Source organism: Carassius gibelio, chromosome A3 (genome assembly GCF_023724105.1).
Source record: "Carassius gibelio isolate Cgi1373 ecotype wild population from Czech Republic chromosome A3, carGib1.2-hapl.c, whole genome shotgun sequence".
Lineage (NCBI taxonomy): Eukaryota > Metazoa > Chordata > Actinopteri > Cypriniformes > Cyprinidae > Carassius > Carassius gibelio.
In genome coordinates, this window is record NC_068373.1 from 14,574,857 (window position 1) to 14,595,731 (window position 20,875).

At 37.5% G+C, this 20,875-nt stretch overlaps 1 protein-coding gene across 3 annotated transcripts in view; it reads right to left on the reverse strand.

Annotated features, from left to right (window-relative positions):
* Positions 1 to 20,875, reverse strand: part of LOC127948552 (protein CLEC16A) — a 56,793-nt gene that overhangs the window by 31,329 nt on the left and 4,589 nt on the right. For 2 of the 3 annotated variants that reach the window (XM_052545029.1, XM_052545046.1), the window contains 5 exons: positions 20,082 to 20,205; positions 19,555 to 19,729; positions 18,815 to 18,865; positions 18,578 to 18,691; positions 1,440 to 1,671 (listed from right to left, as the gene is read on the reverse strand). In XM_052545029.1, the coding sequence (XP_052400989.1) occupies positions 1,440 to 1,671; positions 18,578 to 18,691; positions 18,815 to 18,865; positions 19,555 to 19,729; positions 20,082 to 20,205 (696 nt within the window). The remainder of the gene's footprint in view (positions 1 to 1,439; positions 1,672 to 18,577; positions 18,692 to 18,814; positions 18,866 to 19,554; positions 19,730 to 20,081; positions 20,206 to 20,875) is intronic. The other variant, XM_052545037.1, reaches the window with a different exon arrangement.

Consider the following 20,875-nt stretch of genomic DNA (forward strand, 5'->3'; position numbering starts at 1 on the left):
CATTTAAACTATTTAATAACAAAAAACTTCATATATCATGACAATTCCTTCTCCGTGAGACTCGAGACCGATGAGAGGCGTTACCATTCAATTCCTTCAGCCTCGCTCCGTTCCCACGGCTCTCGGCCCGTCCCACTCCTCACAGTACATACATTTTTATTTTTTTAAGAAAATGACCAATTGTTTCGCAAGGTAAGACCTTTATTCCTCGGTTGGGATCATGTAGAGTCCTTTGTAGCTGAACTGAAACTGCAATTTAAACATTCAACCTGTTGGCCACCGAGGGGAAGGATGACTGAGGAAATGAATCACACAGAGGAGTGAATACGACAGGAGACAGGGATAAGCTCACTTTCCCTGTCAAGTCTGACAACTCCCAACAAGATTAAGGAGACACAATAATGTCTACCAACGTAGAAGAGGGTGGGGGTGAGGTTTTGCCCAATCCGAGAAATGGGGCGCACAAAATGAATATGGAGCAAAGTGACTGTGTCCAAACACAGAAATGACATGAGAAGGTGGAGTACTCTCGCAACTGGCAAAACATAATTTAGCCAAGTAGGACATACTGCTGGATTAACACTGTCATCATTGTTGGTCCTGGAACAACATTGCTCAGAAACAATCAAAGACCAAACCCTAACATATCCATGAAATCATTGGGAAATAATTAGAACATTGTTCAAATTAACCCCATTAAGTATAAATTAAGTCTAAAGGCCCTTGCATGCAAGGATTTTGAGAGGGGATTTGACAATTCAGAGCCACCGTACAAGCAAATGCAAAACAAACAAAACAAGTAGATCCACTTCTTCTCACTGCACAAAACACTGCATATGTCCGTACACACTGAGTTCATGGAAGTTGGTGGTCTTCTTTTTAATATGTGGCTCTGACATTGTGAAGTAAACTTTGAATCAGCTCCTTGATAAGGAGATGGAACTCTCCTTGGATTGGAGGATGGATCCAATATTTCCTGTTTCTTTTTCACTTTTTAAGAAGAGAGAGGACAACAAAATCATCCTCACTGCTTGAAGATGCCATTTTAAATTGTTTTGTGATTTTTTTTCACAATGGATTAATTAACATGCATCAGAGGTTTCTGTGCATGGCAAATGTTTAGAATGACAAATATGAAACAACTCATACAGAAATTCTGGACTCAATTACCTGTGCAAGGACCTTAAACCTAAAATCTGATCGGTTGATAGGATTATTGTTCCAATCTATATCCTACTTGGGTAAATCACCATAAAATGTATCTTTTTGATATAGATAAAAAAAATAGATAAAAAATGTATCTATTTAAGCCTCACCATAAATTTGCGTGAAGTTCATTCAGTTTTGAGAGCAGAGCCACAGCCTAAGTGTGGTGTGGTGTGATCCAAAGAATGGAGGGTCAATCAGTAATGCTGGGACATTCATCTAGTGCTACTCACCTTCCTTGTCCCCACTTGTCCTGCTGGCCTTTGAACTAGCCTCTGTACCTTTAGCCTTTTCCTTCTCTTCTTCCAGCCCTTCTTCTGATCCCCGCTCTTCCTCTTCTTCCTCGCCCACATTTTTGTAGTTGGGTCTTTTCTGGGTCCTCTTTCTCCCACGGTGACGACTCATTTCCAAGGAACGCTCCAGACTTTCCGTGGGCTTGGTGAAGCGACGAACACCGGCATTGCTCTAAAATGAAATGACCAATGGATGAGGCGTATGACTAATATTTACAGTGTTTGATGGTCATGAAAATCTTTCTTCTTGGGTATAATAGTTATAATATTGTTATTATTATATTGATAATACTATATATATATATATATATATATATATATATATATATATATATATATATATATATATATATATATATATATATATATATATCAGGGTTTACGTTGTCCGGTAATTACCGGACATTGGCCGGGAAAAAAATTAAATGTCCGACAAAATTAAATCTCTCCGGTCCTCATATGTGATTTCAACGAAATGTATCCAGAGTGGACCAAGCTCGCCAAGATAGCCTGTGTAATCCCTGTCTCGAGTGTTCCTGCAGAGAGGGGGTTCTCGCTGCAAAATCGGATCAAGACGAAGCAGCGAAGTCGCCTTGCGGAGAACAAGGTTACGCGGCTTATGCGCATTGCAAGTTTTGGAGAGACACTAGGAAGTTTCGATTTTAAGTCGGCAGCTGCACAATTCAGCGCTGCAAAAAAGCGTAAAAAGTAGCCAAAAATGACGAGTCATTTCACACGGTGCCCAATTTAAATGTTACCAGCTAAATGAGACATACTGAGTTTATAATTAAGTTTGCTTGAATAAAAACAATGCTATATTCGGATATTTTATGTGGGGAAGGGGGGTTGGTTTGTTAAACTATGAAATGTGAAACCATAGTAAAAAACAATTGGTTGATTGACGCCAATCGGACGTTCATGTTTTTTTTTTCGTCTGTTTGAAAGTTGGGGTAATAAACATGTTGCATATATGGCCTGATTATGTCATTTTTTAAGTTACATAAACTGCTTTCAGTTTTCCTCAACTAAGAGGCGATATTTGACCGGCATATCATCACAATGTCCGGAAAACCGGCACCATTTTTTTCTAGCGGAATCTCTGATAGATATATATATATATATATATATATATATATATATATATATATATATATATATATATATATATATATATATATATATATATAGGGCTGGTGATTTAATGCGTTAATTAGATTATGGAGAAAAATAATGCGTTAAAATTATTAACGCATTTAACGCACTTGTCCCGCCCCAGACCTGTATGGATCATCTGCCTTTTCATACAGTCGACTGATGACTAATATGAGGCAGGGCAACAACTTACTGCGTGATAGAGCCTAGAGAATATCCCTAAAATTCAAGATATGGGGCAAAATGCACGTTTTAAATTTTGTCTCATATCATCACATAGTTAAGAAAATGCACGAGTGCAAATGTGATACTCATCTTTAACAGCAGTTCATTAAGAAGTTAATATTGTGTAATTAAAAAAAAAAAAAAAAAAAAAAAAAAAAGCTTAATGATTCAATGAACCATTCATAAAGAACCATTTACTTCACTTCTGAATGAATCAGCCATTTGAACGAATCAAATGAATGAATAAATAACTCGATGACTTAATCAATAAGACATTTACCAGCACCTACTGGCAGTTTTAGTTTATTATTTAGAGTTTCATTTCATTAAAGGAATTATTAAATATTTTCATAGAAATAATAATAAAATTAAGAAAATTAATTATTAAAGTTATAGTTCACCCAAGCAAAAATGACAGTTCTGTCATCATTTACTCACATGGTCCAAAAGAGCATATGTAATCAAACAAAATATTTCTTGCTGAACCTTCATTTTGTAATCTCTGTTTGATGCTTTGTACAAGAATGACTTTATATACTTTATATGAGTAATTTCTCCAAATTTGATGTGCGATTAATTAGATTAATCACCACATCATGTAATTAATTAGATTAAAACTTTTAATTGCTTACCAGCCCTAATATATATATATATATATATATATATATATATATATATATATATATATATATATATATATAATATATATATATATATATAAAGAGTGAGAGGAGTTTATATGAGGAAAAACTATTTAAAACAGTTTAACTATTCAGTAACAACAAAACATAAAAAAGGAAGGGGTATGTCTGTATGTGTGTATATACACATTACATATATATATATATATATATATATATATATATATATATATATATATATATATATATATATATTCATTTATTTATTTTTTATTATGTTAAACATTTATTTCAAATGTACAGTTTAGAGGAAACAGAAACTTTGTCTTAAAACATAAATAAGTTTATTAGGTATTTATATATGCAAATGTGAATATTTAAATATGATATTTCAATATATAAACAATCCATACATTTTTCTATACATATATACATATTATAAAAACTCTGCACATTTTTCTAATATTTTCCTATAAAACAAATACATATAATAAACTTATTCCTGCTTGGTCTTGGCACAACATACACACACTTAAACCATAACAGCAATAGCTGCTTTTACAACGTCTGCAGAACTTAAAGAAGCAGTGAAAGGAAAACAGTCTCTGGCTTCTCAGAAACAAGAACCCGCTAAGACCGGAAACAGCTGCTAAATAGTCAAGGACACGCATAGTAAGTGCAGCACGGACAGCAGAAACGTTTCCGAGGAGCTCCAATAACTCACACATTACAAGCACTAGGCAGTGCTGCTGGGCATAACACAAAAGGACCCCCAACCTCATTTACGACAACAGCACAAGAGATAAGCTGTTCATTCTCAGAACAGCAGGAAAACACTGTGAACAATCACCTGCTCGTGGTCTCACAGTTGCACTATTGCTCTCTGAACCACTCGGTCTGCTTTTCAAAGAACGCCTGCGAGGATTCAAAGAACCCACCTCTACTGTTTCGATGTGTGAAATGATGTTCTCGATCTACAGTTTCTCTTCATGTTCAGAAAACAGCTTTAAGGATCATAAGGTGTCTGGCAGCGCAAGAGTTAAAAACAACTCTCGAAAAAAAAAAAAACAGGACCACAACAGGTCACAGTGAGACGGTTCGAAGAACATGTGCTCGCAGCTGAGAAGTGGAGCACTCAGTAGGACACCACACTTGCAAAAAAAAAAAAAAAAAAAAAGAGCCATCTGTGGTCTGCTTGTGGTCACAGACTTAATGAGTGAATTCTATTCAAAGTGCAAAGTATATCGTCAAGACTAGCTATTTACGAGAAATGACTGAATAGATACAAGGCAGCTGATCAGCCTTTGTGATGACCTCACACTTTGTGCCTCTGCTATCAAGATCAGTCAAATATATATATATATAAAACACATCTAGGGGTTTACTAAAGGCTAATGCGTGGTCGTATAACGTGTTGCATGCCTTCTTATATGTGTGACATCATTTTAATCAAAACAACAGATCTGTGACATCAGACTGATGTATGTTGCACTGATGTGAACGTATCCGTCAGCTCAGCCCACCCAAATGACCTAGCAGCATTTGCAGAAACGCTGAATTGTGCTTTTTTAAACTCCCGAAATGGGGTCACTTAAGCATGCCACCAGGCTACAGGTGTGCTTCCAGCAAACTACGCAGCAGGTGTGCCTGTGCTAACACATGCACCCTGATTGTTGTGCAGTATGTAAATCGTATAATGAGAAAACAGAGGAAGCTTCTAATACGGTGGCGGTTTCGCCCTTCATCTCTGCACTACATAAACTTCATACTTCCTGTCATCTGCACAAGGACCTGTTTGAAATCCTGATCTACACACCCGACCTGGTCCCTTCTGTGCTCATCCTCCACCTGTGGCTTGTGGTGAAGGAAGGTCATGTGATGTGCGTGTATGTGTGCGTTTGTGTGGCAAAGACTTGCTGGTAACACACAGGTACTAGCTTCTATTTCACAGGCTTTACGGGAAAAGGAAAGTAGGTTAGAGGCGGTGCGGTGATGGGGTAAGGCAAATCGATGTACATCAGAGCAACGAGAGCCACAACAAAAGATAGACCAGAACTTTGCATTTACATAAGGATTCCCACCGGCTTCCTCAACCGAGCGCTTCACAACACAGTCCTACAACAGACCACGTGCTTACTAAAAATGTTAATGTTGATGGTTTTTTAAATTACCGAATGTTGGTTTATCTCAGTTTTGGTATAAATTCAGAACTTGGAGAGATAAATATGAAACTTCTGCAGTTTCATAAATTAATATGTATAATTTGAAATTAATCGTAAAACTATTTTGTAGCCAATCCATTCCGTTCATAAAGGGAAAAATGCTGTCGGCTTACATAACGAAATATGTGCGTTGTGGAGTGCAAAAACCACACCAGTATAAAGTCAATAAAGAGCTTACATTTCAAATCTTGATATTGCATAGAGAGATTTTGTCAGTTGTTTTACCACTGTTATCTGATGGTTTCATTGTTTTTACGAAAACACAATGATTCATTATTGTTCAGCTTTAATAATAAATTACAATATTAATCAATAAAAATAGCAAATGTAATGCGTTTAAACACATAACCCTACATTTAACCAACTGAAGCGAACTACTAAATCCACATGTTTTTCCATATCCATATATAAGTTAGTATACGTGATACACCAATTTTCGAACATTCGGTGCTCGGCCGAATAATATTTACCAAACAATGACTAACGTGTTTAAATAAAAGCACGCACTAATGCAGCAAACATGTCGGGAGTGTGGAAATATTTAAAACTATCAGAAAAAGATGCAGAAAGCATGAAGCACCGACAGAGAGAGAGACTGTTTAGTGATGTCTCCGATGAGAAGAAGAGGTGGCTGATGCTGGTGGTTAGTAGGGTTGTGCCGATAGATGATAGAATCGTATATTGATAATAGTCAGAGATATCGACATAAGCAGATTTCTTTGTCGATAATCAAGACTATATTTGGCTCATCCTCCTATTAATGTATTAGATAATAATAGCTATTATTTCTTTATTAGGCAGCCTATTATAATCAAACTGCCCAGCTATTTTACTTCTGCACCGCATTTCACTCACTCTCACACACCGCGAAGTGAGAAGTTCACTATGCCGCCTTGTTATTATTTTCATGCACTCGGCACTATAATGTGATGCATGCTAAATACAGAGTTTTGGCCGTTACAAAGACTCCATCAACAAACAGACGTACATCATCTGCTTATATAAGGTATTTAATTGCACTTTAACAAGTAATCTGAATGGCCTATATTATATGTGTGCAATATTTTAAACGAGCCCTCTCTAACAGTTTAATGCCACAGTTATGTTAGAATGCATCTCATTCTTGTTTCTGTGGCGGTGCGTCGGCCTCGTCATGAGGCGCGTGGTCCGGAGCGCTGTATGACTGATGCATCAGTTCAATTCAACTTTACGGTTTAAAACAGCAAATAGTTATGCTATGACAAGAACATAGCTCTTGCTCCACCCATGCACGATAATATAGTGTACCGTTGATCTCACGGGCTGACGGTATGACGATTTGAAAAATGACCATATCGCCCAACCCAATGGTTAGGCTACTGTATGATGACTGAAGTGGCATCAAATGATAAGTAAATAAAGTGCAGAATGTCATATTTTCTAATGCATGCACAAAATTGCATGTATTCTGACAGTGCTGCACAAGCTTGTGACGCCAGGGTTAAAAGTCCAAGGAAAATCTGCGCTGGAACTGTTACTTGTCAGTTGCTCAGTAACATTTTTGTGAATGTTTTTGAAGGCATATGACAATCTTCCCAAATTCGTATTGAGAATCATTTAGAAATCTGCATTTTATTGTCAACAAAAAGAATCACTGAGGACTTCCTGTGGGTTTATGCCACAATAAAAGCAGAGAAAAAGCAGAGAAAACTCCATCGACAATCATAAATGTTTGTATTATAATTTTACTGTTGTTCTGTAAAATAAAAAAAAGCAAAACAATAAATGGTAAAAATAATTACCCTACAACATCTCTATAAATAAATGTATTATAAAATTCACAGTGTTCAAATTGGGATCAGTAATATAATTCTCTTCGCTCAGCAAGACTGCCTTTATTTGTACAGTAAAAAATGCATGTCTGATTCAAGTCTCAAAAATGGTCAAAAAATATTATTTTTCTAACAGCGTACACTCTTCTCTGTCAGCTGCGCTGCACGGATGCACTGTTTTTGCTCAAATCTACATGTAAATACACACAGAAAACGTATCTTTGTATTGCGGCTGACACAGAAAAGTGAAAGCTGCTTGTGTTCAGCTCCTATTCTCCAAAATGGTGCTTCAGTGATGCAGAGAGAAACAGATGAGATGAATTGTAGAATAAAGTCACTTTCTTCACATACTTCTCGTTGCTTCCTAATGTTACAGTCAACCACTGAAGGCAGATGGACCATTCTGATGATGTCTTTCATACTTTTCTGGACCTTGACAGTGTAACTTACTTCGCACAACCCTCTAAGGACACCTTGGCAATTGAATCGCCATTGGCTAGTAAATATTTTAGTTTAAGCGCCAGACTGAGAGATATCTGAAAGTACTCTCTTAACAGTCAGTCAAGCATTATTATATGATAATCAAATATTACTTAATGATAGAACTTAGAATTAAAACTTGATAACCATGTATAATGCATATTAGACATTTTAACTGAAATGACTGGTGGTGGTGCTTTTTGGTCATTCTGTGTTATTGGGGAAAAAAATTGGGAAATACTAACAAAAATACCTATAAGATAATAATGATACAAATGATACTAATAAGAACACTATAATAAGCACTAAGGATTAATGAGCTGCTGGATTCTTGAACATTAATCAGGTTGTGCGTTCGCTCGAACTGATTTGCTGAAATCAAAACAGGGACGATAATAGGTGAGCGCCAGCCAATGAGATTGTCTATTGCGTATTAGCTCCGCCCACTACCGAAAAACCTGGCAGTTCTGCGAGTGAAAATATATGTGTGCTAAATTTATATTTATAACTTTCACACTGGCTAGTAAAATCTGAGAATTAGACATAATTCAGTCGCCAGAGTGAAGATTTAGTTGCATATGCATATGTAGCAGTCTGGTGTAAGAGCAGAACCATGCATTGTTCATTTGTATTTCTATATGACTTCCAACAATATAACTCTGATTCATAAATCACGCCATTAAACAATCACGCTGTTTCGAGGCTCTATGTATTTGATATCTGATGTCTGTGTAGGTAGGCACTGCACACAGAGGACAAAAACATTAAGCCTTATCTCTTTATTGTCATTTGTGTTAAAATTTGCGAAGCTACAAAACTATATAAATGCTAAATTTGAATTCATGAATATATAACGGTATCCACGGTGTAGAAAAATCCATATCATGGAAAAACATAATACTGGTAGTCACTTTCATACTGGTACAGCGCCCAACCCTAGTAAAAATATGCTCAGACCGCTCATTTGCGTACCAACATTGTTGACAGCTCTTCATGCACAATCACTGTTTTAGATCGACTAACTGTAATATTGTAAAAGATTTCCACTCAAACTGAAAGCATAAATCTAGGCAATGCACTGCCACTTTCAGAGCAAAATGCAAAACTGAGACATTTCTTTCACTTATGCTCTTCACTCTGCAGCGCTAAACCCGGCAGCACATTTACTTACTAGAAACCCACCAAAATAAAAGCTTGCTGATTTTAGATTTGAAAATAATGAAAATTCATTTATAAAAGTTAACATTAGCATTGCATTTTTAAGTGTACTATAAACTAACTGTATTTTTTTTCTATACTCAAATTATTTTTAAATATAATAGTATTTTCAAACTGATTATTTTAAATATTTTTGTTATAATAATAATACTAGTATCAGTATTAATATTTTTTATAGTTATCTATTCAAACTTGTTTATTTTATTAAAATACAAAATAAATAAATGCAATAATACTATTATCACTATTAATAACTATTTTATTGTTATAGTAATAGTTAAAGAGTAACACTGTGCTCTGTGAGCACAAAACCAAATCTACAAGTGCTCATGAGAACCAGACCAAAAACTTCTGTGCATCCCTTTACACACACACACACACACACACACACACACACACACACACACACATATTCTCATTATATTTGCTATATGCTATAAACAACATTTTCTCATATGAAATGCAATAAAACCAGGATATTAAATCATAATGATTTGTTGAGTTTTGCAGATGCATACAGAGTTTTGTTTACAGTACATGGCAGCACGGATATGCATGCGATCAACAGTTTCGTGCAAACCAAAACAAATGTAGCAGTCAGCAAATTACTTCATATCACAGCACTTAACGCAAACTTAATGTCGCGATTGCGGTCTATTTACCTTCAACACAGTGCAGTTTATATGATCTACAGTACGTGTTTATATCTTCAGCCGTTTCATTTAGAACTTTGCAATTTAACATTTACAATTTGTTCAGTTTGTTGTATTAAACAAATCCTGCAAAGCATGTTTGCTTAAATGTCCCCTTTTCTTGAAATGGTTTAAAATTGCAGTCACACATGCAGCACTGGTTTAGGGAAGTCAGGTTTGACAGGTTACCGTCAGCTTGTAAAAAAGGGTCTAGTAGAGCAAGCTGTGGTTAAGTCTGAGAGGTGAGACACAGAAACAGACCACAGAAAGAGCCAGAGAATGGGAAAGAGGAAATGGCTTTTGATAATACTGACACAAATGAGAAGAGAGACCATTTCCCTGAAGAGGCCGCCTGACTGCCACTTTCATTATTTTTTCTTTTTTTGCTGATGATAAGCATACATTTATCAGAAAAATACAGAGTGGTGTACTGAAGCTTGTCTACCAGAGCACTTTTTAATAACCATTCTAGGAATATATCTTTGACCACAACATTATCAGTCAAACTTGGATTTCTTTTTAAAGGTTTAGATAGTCAACAACAAAAAAATATTATTCTGTCATTAATTTCTCTCCCTCAGAACACAAATACACTGCACCCTGTTTACAAGCAGAGGAATGCACACTTATATTTAAACTAAAGCAAACAATATTAAATATTTGTTAGCTTTCAGAACTAGCAAAATTAAATGATAAAATACTCTGCTTATTTTTACACAGGAAATTACATCATAGATTGTTGCCAGGGTGTTGCTAAGATGTTCATAGTGCATTTTAGTCTGTTGATAGGCTGCTAGAGTGTTGAATTACACATCAAAGTATGAGTAATGGCAAAAATGTATAACTATCCACTAGCATTGCCTATATATATATATATATATATATATATATATATATATATATATATATATATACACATATATACATATATATATATATATATATATATACATATATATATATATATATATATATATATATATATATATATTAGGGGTGTAACGATACGCGTATTCGTATTGAACCGTTCGGTACGACGCTTTCGGTTCGGTACGCGGTACGCATTATGTATACCGAACGGTTCGTTGGAGTAATTAATTATATTTGAAAAAAAAAAAAAAGAGAGAGAAAGAAATATAATGATATGCGTTCAACAAGGTAGCCCAATAACCCAAACAACGTAACAGGCAACGCCCCTGACACTCCCGAAGAAGAAAAAAACACCATCTTATATCTTTATGTTAGGCTACTCAGCAGGCGCTCGCTCACTCAGTACGCGCTGAAGGCTCGTTGCAAAATAGCCAATGCGTTTAACAGACTAGAAATGAGAAGATCCTCCAATAACCAACAGGTCTGGTGTTTGGGTGCACTTTGGATTCCCTTTAAGCTATAATGGTGATGGCAAGAGAGTGGTGGATAAAAAAACAACGGTATGTCGCATCTGCAACATGACAGGGTACACCAGCGGGATTACAAAAAAAAAAAAAAAAAAAAACCAGCGGGAATATCTGGGATATATGCGTCAGTAGCCTACTATCTGGGAAAAGACGAAAAAAAGGAGAAACATGCACGCAGCAAACTATCCCTGCAGCATTTAGACACTATAGCTTACAGGGAATCCAACCCAAACACCAGACCTGTTGGTTATTTTAGGATCTTATATTTCTGGTCTGTTAAATGCATTAGACATTTTGCAACGAGCCTTCAGCGCGTGCTGAGTGAGCGAGCGTCTTAGGGGCCGTTCACATATCGTGCCTAAAAACGCATGGAAAACGCTAAGCGTGTCTTTCTCCTCCTTTCCAAAGCGCTCGGGCAGAAGCGCTCATGAGGCGTCTGTCTTTGCTAAGCAACAATGACGTGCTCTCTCCATGAGACGCGGAAATTTCAGCGAAGGATAAATGGATTTGCAGCTCTAAAAATTGCTTGCAGTAGCTCTGCTACTGAATTTATTTCAAAATTGCAATCCATATACAACTATGATCAGCTGTTCCTTCATCTTGGCTGAGCTCTCAACGTTGTTACGGGAAAGGATGAAGCTGATTGGTTGGTTCTTGTCACATGACCCGCGGTGCGCTTGCGGCATTCTGAAAAGTTGAGATGTTTTTACATTTTGCTGTATCTAAAACGTATCGAACCGAACCGAACCGAACCGTGACATCAGTGTATCGTATCGAACCGTGAATTTTGTGAACCGTTACACCCCTAATATATATATATATATATATATATATATATATATATATATATATATATATATATATATATATATATATATATATATATATATATATATATATATATATATATATATATACACATACATTTTTAAATAACTAATATAATTGCAAAAACGTATATTCAAACAGTACTGAGACGCTACTCACATGATAACAGTCTCAAAAGAATCGAAACCTACAGTTCAAGAAAGCATGACATTCTACTCTCTCAGAAACAAATCTGACATTTAAGTGATTTTGTTTTTGCCTGGTGAATGCTAACGACTCAACCAGCCAAACATTCGGGACGCTTTCACTGCAAATATTTGCATATGTGCATATGCACGGCCTGGCCCGGATTCTGATATCCAGACAATAAAAAAAAGCAAAAACAAGTTATGTGCTACAAGCTGCACTACACAATCAGTCTCACATCCACCTACACGCTGCAGTGATGTCTGCTGTGGAGAAGACATCAAAGCAGCCCATTAACACCACTGATATCGCAGCGCTGTTATCTGCCTGCCTTACCTCAGTGTAAATACCCTCATGAAAATAACAAGGGCAGAGGCAAAACCGCAAAGAAGAATTCTCTTCTCCTCTTCAACCATCTCATCCACAGACTGGAGAAGTGTTGTTTTGTAACTACCAGTTTTGAGAAGTTTATTTGTGACCGACACATCTTATATTAATAAAGGACAAAAGTGAGGCAATAGCACTCGACTCACATCTTTAAGGTAACCAACAGAAGAGATAACATTTAACAAGCTAATTAGACACATGCGTCACTGTAAAACTGACACATTGATTGCATTTTCCTTGAGGTACAGGAAAGTTTGGCCAGCTTGATGTAACCAAGACAACTCATTTGACACCCAGTAAATATCAAACCGAGGCCGATAAACCAGAAAGAGAGAGAGATCTACCAAATGCATGTAATTGTGAAACAGAAATAAATGCCCTTTAAAGGTTTATGGTAGGTGATTTCGGAAAGGCTAGCAATAGCAAGCTAGCTTTGAAAGCAAGAGCCCCTTAAAGAATTTTGTACATGTTAAAGTTAATTCATAAATCTGGTGACTTTGAGAGTTCAAAATTAAGAGGACCAACATAGGTTCAGTGTGCAAACTAAAAATAAAAAATCTGGTAAATGTTCTTGAAATTTAAAGGAGACTCAACCCTCTTTTTAGTTGTGATATAGTGTATTAGTCTGACTGGTGAATTTGGAAGCCAAGCTAATTAGCATACAATAATAATAATAATATTATTATATTAATATTCATAATAATTTTACCTTACTCTAGGGAAACTGCAATAATTTTGCCCTAATTTCTACACTTGCAAGCAGGGCCTAAAACTAACTTTCACATCTGCCAGTGGCTGGTGACTTCAGAAAATTTACCGGCCATAAATATTTTTCCTTGCCATGAAACTGTTTTTGCAAAAAACGGGCAGCTGCTACAACTTCAATAACTAACGGTCCCATATTCAATAACTTAAAGGTCCCATATTGTCAAAAGTTAAATTTCCTATTTTTCACTATAACTGAGTTCTAACAACCCTCTACATTGTGAGTAAATCACTTTTTTTTTTTACTCGCTAGTGTGTTAGTTGGAGGCTAAGTGTAAGTTTACCACGGTGTGTTCACTTCTCACTGTTGTGTGTGTGCACTTGGATGGGTTAAATGCAGAGCACCAATTCTGAGTTACCATACTTGGCAAATGTCAAAACTTTTTTTTTCGTATGGGAACACCTATTGATGTGATGAATGTCTGAAGCCCTATACCATCCCGCCAATCTTACTGGCCAAATAGTATTTGGCACTGTCTTATGCATGCCGCACGCTATTTCACTCAGATTTCATGATACCAAGTAAAGGCTATCAACGTATGGAACGGCCCGAACCACAGCATCTCGTTCCCTATTCAGGAAACTGTGGTTACATACATATTTTACTCCCAAAACAAATAACAGCAGGTCGGACTCACGCCATCGGGTTGTACTATCAACATAGATCTTCAGTGTCCTACAGGACAAAGGCTTAGATCTCCTAACCCCGCCACAGGGTTGAAGAACCCTGCATAAATCTAGAGACCACTGAGACGCGGTCTACGTACATGTGATTAGCTGATATGGCTGCCACATACACTTAAGAGTAGCTGGTGTTACTCCCCTTAAAAAAAGGTTTTAAAGAAACTCCAGTACTGAAGTGACAGGGCAGTAAATTGGATCAACATTACAAAGTCTACACCAGGTAGTAAACGCTCTGCTCAAAGGCCACGCCCACAGCTTCCACAGATCTAGCCTTGGGTGCTAGATCCTTCCTTGGGCTTGCGACAGCAAGTCTTGTCTGAGGGGAATCTCCCACGGAGAACCCACTAACAGACTAAACAATTCTGCAAACCACAGCTGAGTGAGCCACCACGGAGATACCAACAATAGTTGTTAAACTCTGTCTAACCATATTCGGAAAAACACAACTGGAATTAGCCGAATCGAAGGAAAAAAAGCATACAAAGTGGTTGTGGGCCATTTGTGGGCTAGAGCGTCCAGTCTGATGGGGTGATGGGAGGGGTAGGGAGAAACATAGCGGGCAATGAGCAGTCGTGCTCAACATGAATAAGTCCACTTCCGCCTGTCCAAATGGTCACCATATATATCTGACCTTTTTGGGGGGTGCAATCTCCATTCCCCTTTCTCCAGAGCAAATCCGCTCCGAAGTTCAAGTGTCCGGCGATGTGTACCGCTCGGATCGACAGAAATCTGTTCTGAGACCATAGCAGGATGTTTCTTTGCCAGGCTGCATATGGGACGAAAGCATTATCCTCCTTGGTAGGCCTGTTACGAAAAATTTTACTGGACGATAAATTGTCCAAGAAATTATCACGATAAACGATAATATTGTCGTTCTAAGACCAGTTTCAACTAATAGAATGATAATGCCATAATAACGCGGGTACACCTTTTCAAAGATCAATAAACTTTTAATTTATGGCAGATTCCGAGCAAGAAATACTAACACGTTGACTTTGTGTGGCTTAAAATGTATTAGTTTTGTATGTTTGTATGTTTTATTATGTTTATATGCCAGTTAGGAATGCTCATATTGACCGTTGAACCGTTAACCGAAAGTAAACATTTTGACTGATGAAAGGGCCGTTCACATTAGGGCTGCAGCTATCGATTCTTTTTGTAATCGATTAATCTAGCACTTAATCGATTGATTAATAGGATACATTTGTGTGTTTTTAAACAACCAAAACAAATAATGCATAACGAAAATGATGTGGCTGTAAAATGGTCAAGCATTTGGCTTTTATTATATAAAAAAATAAATAAAAAACAGAGGTATTGATTGAACATTTGGCTCCAAAACTAAGCCTATTTATCGCAATTTTTACACATTTAGTGTTTATAAGTGGCAGTGCCAACAATTATATAACAATACAGTTAAGTCTAGCAACCTGTGTATGTGTGTGTTAGTGTGTGTGTGCACGCATGCCATGCGTGAGGCAGAGTGACGTCCCAGTCAGACCATTTGCTTCATTTCAGTTTGGTACGGCAGAAATATAGACATTCATTTTCAATTAAACGCTGAATTTGGCTTGCATAACTTGCATTGTGGTGCATTATAGGTGAAGCATCTGTTCGAAATATCGCATCACAACATCACGTCCTAGTGTATACAGTGAATGCATGCTGAAGTTATTGTTGCATGGCTACATAAGTTTAAACATATGTGATGCATTGCCTCGATTGGTCTAACTAGCGCGTGAGAGAGACGAGGGTGCATGCATGCGTGTGTGTGTGTGTGTGTGTGTGAGAGAAGGGGTTCTTTTATTTTAGGCTATACTCTCTTGTAATTGAACGTGAATACGTTTACTACTTAAAAACATCAAAGCTAAACATAATATCTAGTCAAACCGCATCACGACATCGCTACAAATGCAGTATGGGAGTAAAATCAGCGAACATAAATGTATAGGCTTAGGCTACGTTGCCTTGTTTCAGCGATGCTTGGTGAAACAGCATGGAGTGGATGTTTTCGGTTCAGATGCTGAATCATAGAAATCGTACTGCTGTGGAATGCCAGGTCTACTTTGCAGTAGACACATTGCACCTTGTTCTCTTCTATTTTTTTAAGAATGTAATGATCCCAAACTTTAGACATTCTCTGCCGTTTATGGACATCTTTACTCTCCGCCATCGTGCCAACTAAATTCAAAATGTATCACGCATTAGTGCTTCCTGAAAATTGAACAACGGTCCGTGTGTATCAGATCCCTGCATGTATAGTGTGCGTCACAGGAATTTAACGAGGCTTCGAGGCATAGTTTTTGCCTCGAGGAGCTTTTATAATCAGTTAATCGAGTAATCGTTTCAGCCCTAGTTCACATATCGCGTCTTTTGGGCGCTCAAGTTTGTTTTTTCAAATGTGGTATGCGCGCTCATTATGGAAGCGATGCGCTCATTTTTTCCAGGCCCCTTTGTAACACATCTAGTTAAAAACATCTCAACTTTTCAGAAAGACGAAAGCGCACCAGGTCATTTGAAAAGAACCAACTCAATCAGCTTCCCTCGGGGTAAAATCCTCCATTGTTTTTGAAAAATGGGGTGCACCCAAACTGAAATTTCCTTGTTGTAATGGATATTGCAGCTGATGGATGCATAGCAATAACAGCCGACTCAGGAGCGAAAGACGGAGCGAGCACCTAGCGTTTTCCACGCGTTTTTAGGCGCGACGTGAATGGCCCCTTATACTATTTTTTATTTTGCTGCATGGTAATAATAATAATAATAATAATAATAATATATGTGTGTGTGAGTGTGTGTTAACTCACTGGGCCTACAGACAGCTGAGCAAGCCAAATGAAGCAAGCAAAAATTAGGCCCATTTCGACAGAAAGGGCAACGAAGTTACTTGCAAAATATGCTAAGCGGTATTAAAATAAAGCAGTTGTGCAAGTACAAAGCAATATCACTTGAGACACAAACATCCACAAGCAAAAGAAAGGTGCTTCCCAAAGCTGGCCACTCTAGCGAGACATTATCTCTTTATTCCTGGGACATCTGTGCCATCGGAGAGGGTGTTTTCTGCCACGGGCTGTCCACAGGCTGCACTCCAGACTAACCCCACATCATGACATGTTACAGTTTTTTAGATAAAAATTGAAAAAAGAAATTATAGCGGGCAAAAAAATTCTTAAATTATTTTTATCATGCAATTAAATGATTTATCGACTATCGCAACAGGACTTTTGAAAACCCTGCTCCCTTCTCAGAATAGTGTAGAGCTTCAAGAGCTCATGCTCGTGGCAGATCGGTGTTACGGTGACCGTGTTACTGACCTCACACTGTGCTTTCAAACGGAATTTTTAACTACCACATTCCTATTCATGTTCATTCTGGTAGCACATGAAGGCAGCAGTGAAAACAGGCAGAGACAACAGAAGCTTTAGCAACGTTAGCCTTACAGAGAGCCAAAAAGTTTGCTCTCAAAAAACAAAATATGATGCTTGATGCTAACTTTGTCAGGAAGTTTGCACACAAAGTGTTGGTATTGATCCATCTTTTCAGAAGAAATTTTTGCACAACTCAAGCACTGAACTGACCCTCGTTTGTTAGGCAGTCGAGTCTGATGTAAAATGTCAACACAAACTATAGGACTTTTCGTTTTTTTCCGGGACATTTCCTTCAAAAATGAAATTCAACCACGGTGTCCTCAGCGGTCTATGGAGACTCCTATGTTTGTTGGTGCATCCCAACACACGACACTTTTAATGGCTCTTTGGTACTGACATCGTACCTCCAGCAGCTACAGCAAGAAAGCAGTAATGGCAGACTGCTGCTTCCCACTCAGGGCTGTGAATATGCTAATAGGGCAGAGAGTATCACTAATACTAATGTTAATAATACTGATACTAATGTCACTAATGTTGTCATAGTCTGGAACTGCTTATGTGGTGAGACGGTTTATGATTTTTCTGAATTAAAAAAACAATGAGTGAGTGGATTTTTACCATTATAGGCTGGTTGTTTTCACACACTGCGGCCACACAACTGTGTTCAAAAACCTTATGAAAGTGATTTTTGCATTCTATGGCACCTTTAAACAAAAAAAATATTTTGTCCTTTTGTATTAAACTATGAATGCATACATGATGTTTTTTTGTTTATAGTTGTTTAAGCAACTTAATTATAATTGGTTTATAAACATTATTTTAAACATTATGCACTTTTTTTCATAGGTAGTCATGTTATTTTATGCTCGATGCGCCCTCTTGTGGCCTTAAACAAGGAGCCACTTCTTTCCATAAAACCTACTAAATTACTCATGTCTCCTTGTTGGGATCAATCTGGCATCCTTCTGGTTAACACTTGAATGCAAATCCAAATGAAGATGCCAATTGGCAAATGTACTCACTGAAGTTTTGTGAGCGCTCTGCTCAGTCTGCAGAATAAACACTGACAGGTCTCCGTTCAGAATGACATCAGCCAGGGAGTGGACAAGCGGCTGGTAGTGGATGATCAGGAACACCTAGAGACAGAGGGACGTCATATGTTAGCGCTTGACCACATGTGTACAGCTCACACTGCCTGTATGAATGGTGGCTATTCTTCTCATTGCAAGTCTCAACAAAACTGAAGCAAGTTACTTTACCTGTGACAGCAGGTAGAGAGACACCTGAGGGTTGATCTTGCGTTCTTCAGACTGGAAAAAAACAGATTGGTATGATGTGGCATGAAAACTAGATAATTAATTGGGGTGAAAATGACATCATACTCATGCCTTATATACATTACACTTCGATTAAAAAAATTTGCAGTCAGTAAGACTTTTTTTTTTGTTCTAAGAAATAAAATTTTAAGAAATTAATATTTTATTCAGCAAAGATACATCAACCAAAAGTCAGAGTAAAGATTTAGGTTTTAACTAAAATGTCTATTTCAAATTAATGATACTTTCTTTTTATTAAACAATGATAATGAGAAATGTTTCTTGAGCAGCAAATCAGCTTATTAGAAGGTTTTCTGAAGGATCATGTGACACTGAAGGCTGCAGTAATCTTTCTCTCTTTTTTTGCATTCAAAAAGTTATACAACACATAAAGATCGGTATACCAATACTAGGGGTGCATGAAAATATTTGCCGAGAATTAATGCGCATGTCCTCAGTAAAGCCGGTTCTCTAATCAGCGGTAAATTCCATCAGGTGAGTGATGTCACATAGAGCAGCTGTTACTACACAGTTAAATTTTTTAACTGATAAGATGCGCAAATCCACATTCGTTTTAATGATGAGATGTGCATTAATTATGGTTATGCAAAACTAGCCTGGAATAAACACTAGCCTACCAGATGTATGCTAGTTGTTTTTCAGACATGTGCAGTTGTCCTCACCTGCTCTTGACTGACCAGAGAGTACACATATAGGGGAAGGAAGAGGCGGTTGAGCAGGTGGTCGGTCAGCACGTCATTGAGAAACTCACAGTTGATGATGAGGATGTCGTTCAGATAGTGAAGATGGTCCAGGTGCTCAGCTACCAGATCGCTGAGTTTTCCTCGGTTTTTATGTCTGATGAGAATGGGTGGAGATGGGAAAAAATGCAATGTTGTGAAATCAAATAATTTAGTACAGTGGTTGCCAAACATGTCCTGGAGGGCCCCCTGCCCTGCACATTTTGTATGTCTCCCTAATCAGACACACCCAATTTAGTTCTTGCAGTCTCTACTAACGAGCTGATGAATGGAATCGGGTGTGTTAGATAAGGGAGACATACAAAAGGTGCAGGGCAGGGTGGCCTCCAGGACAGGTTTGGGAAGCACTGGTTTAATAAATGAATTTCAGAGTGATCAACTATGGTCTGTAGTGACACCTAGTGGCGTGGAGGTGAACTGCACATAAAAAGGTGTCATGAAAACCTTACTGTTCATCGGTCTGCACACACTTGTCCAACTCGATGACATGGCTGCCGATGAACCAGACCAAATTGGAGAAGTACGGCACGGCCGTTTTGTCCCGGATGTAGTGTAGCATTTGCTGGTTGTCCACTGGGGGGCAGGACCAAACGTAAACAGGGTTACTCACAAACAGAGGAACAGGAAACATTTACAGGGATGTGGAAATGGAACTGTTAGGTTTAGTATAAATAATACCCCTAATAACACATACTGACGGTTGGTCGTTAAAAAGCGATTGAGGTTAATTACAGAGCAATGTGTAAAGTGATTGGTCAGATGTTAAAGGTATATGTTAAATGACATTCCCTAAACAGAGTCACTAAATGAAACTAGGCTGCGCTAGATTTGATCCTAGGCAGTAGAAAAGTCAAAGCATGCTGAGAGTACAAGAAGTTGTGAAATGTATCTAAACTTATAAAGGCTCACTGTGCAATAAATAGTAACATTAATAGGGTTCTCAGGTAAAGAGTAATTTGGGAGTTGATGGATGGATCATAAAGTAGGTTGATCTCTATCTAGGATTATGGATGCTATAATGATCAGATGGTTAATGAACCTGAAGCATCTTTTTTTTTTTATGTATTATTTTTTTTTTTAAACACACACATACAACTGACACAGCCAGAAACACCATAAAAGCCAAACAAGAGGGTTTAAATAAGGGCACCAATATGGGACAGTGCAAACAAGTGTGTTTTTGAACTATTATCAGTGTGTGAATTGTAAACCTCTGCACACACAGACAAAAGAAGCAACTGCA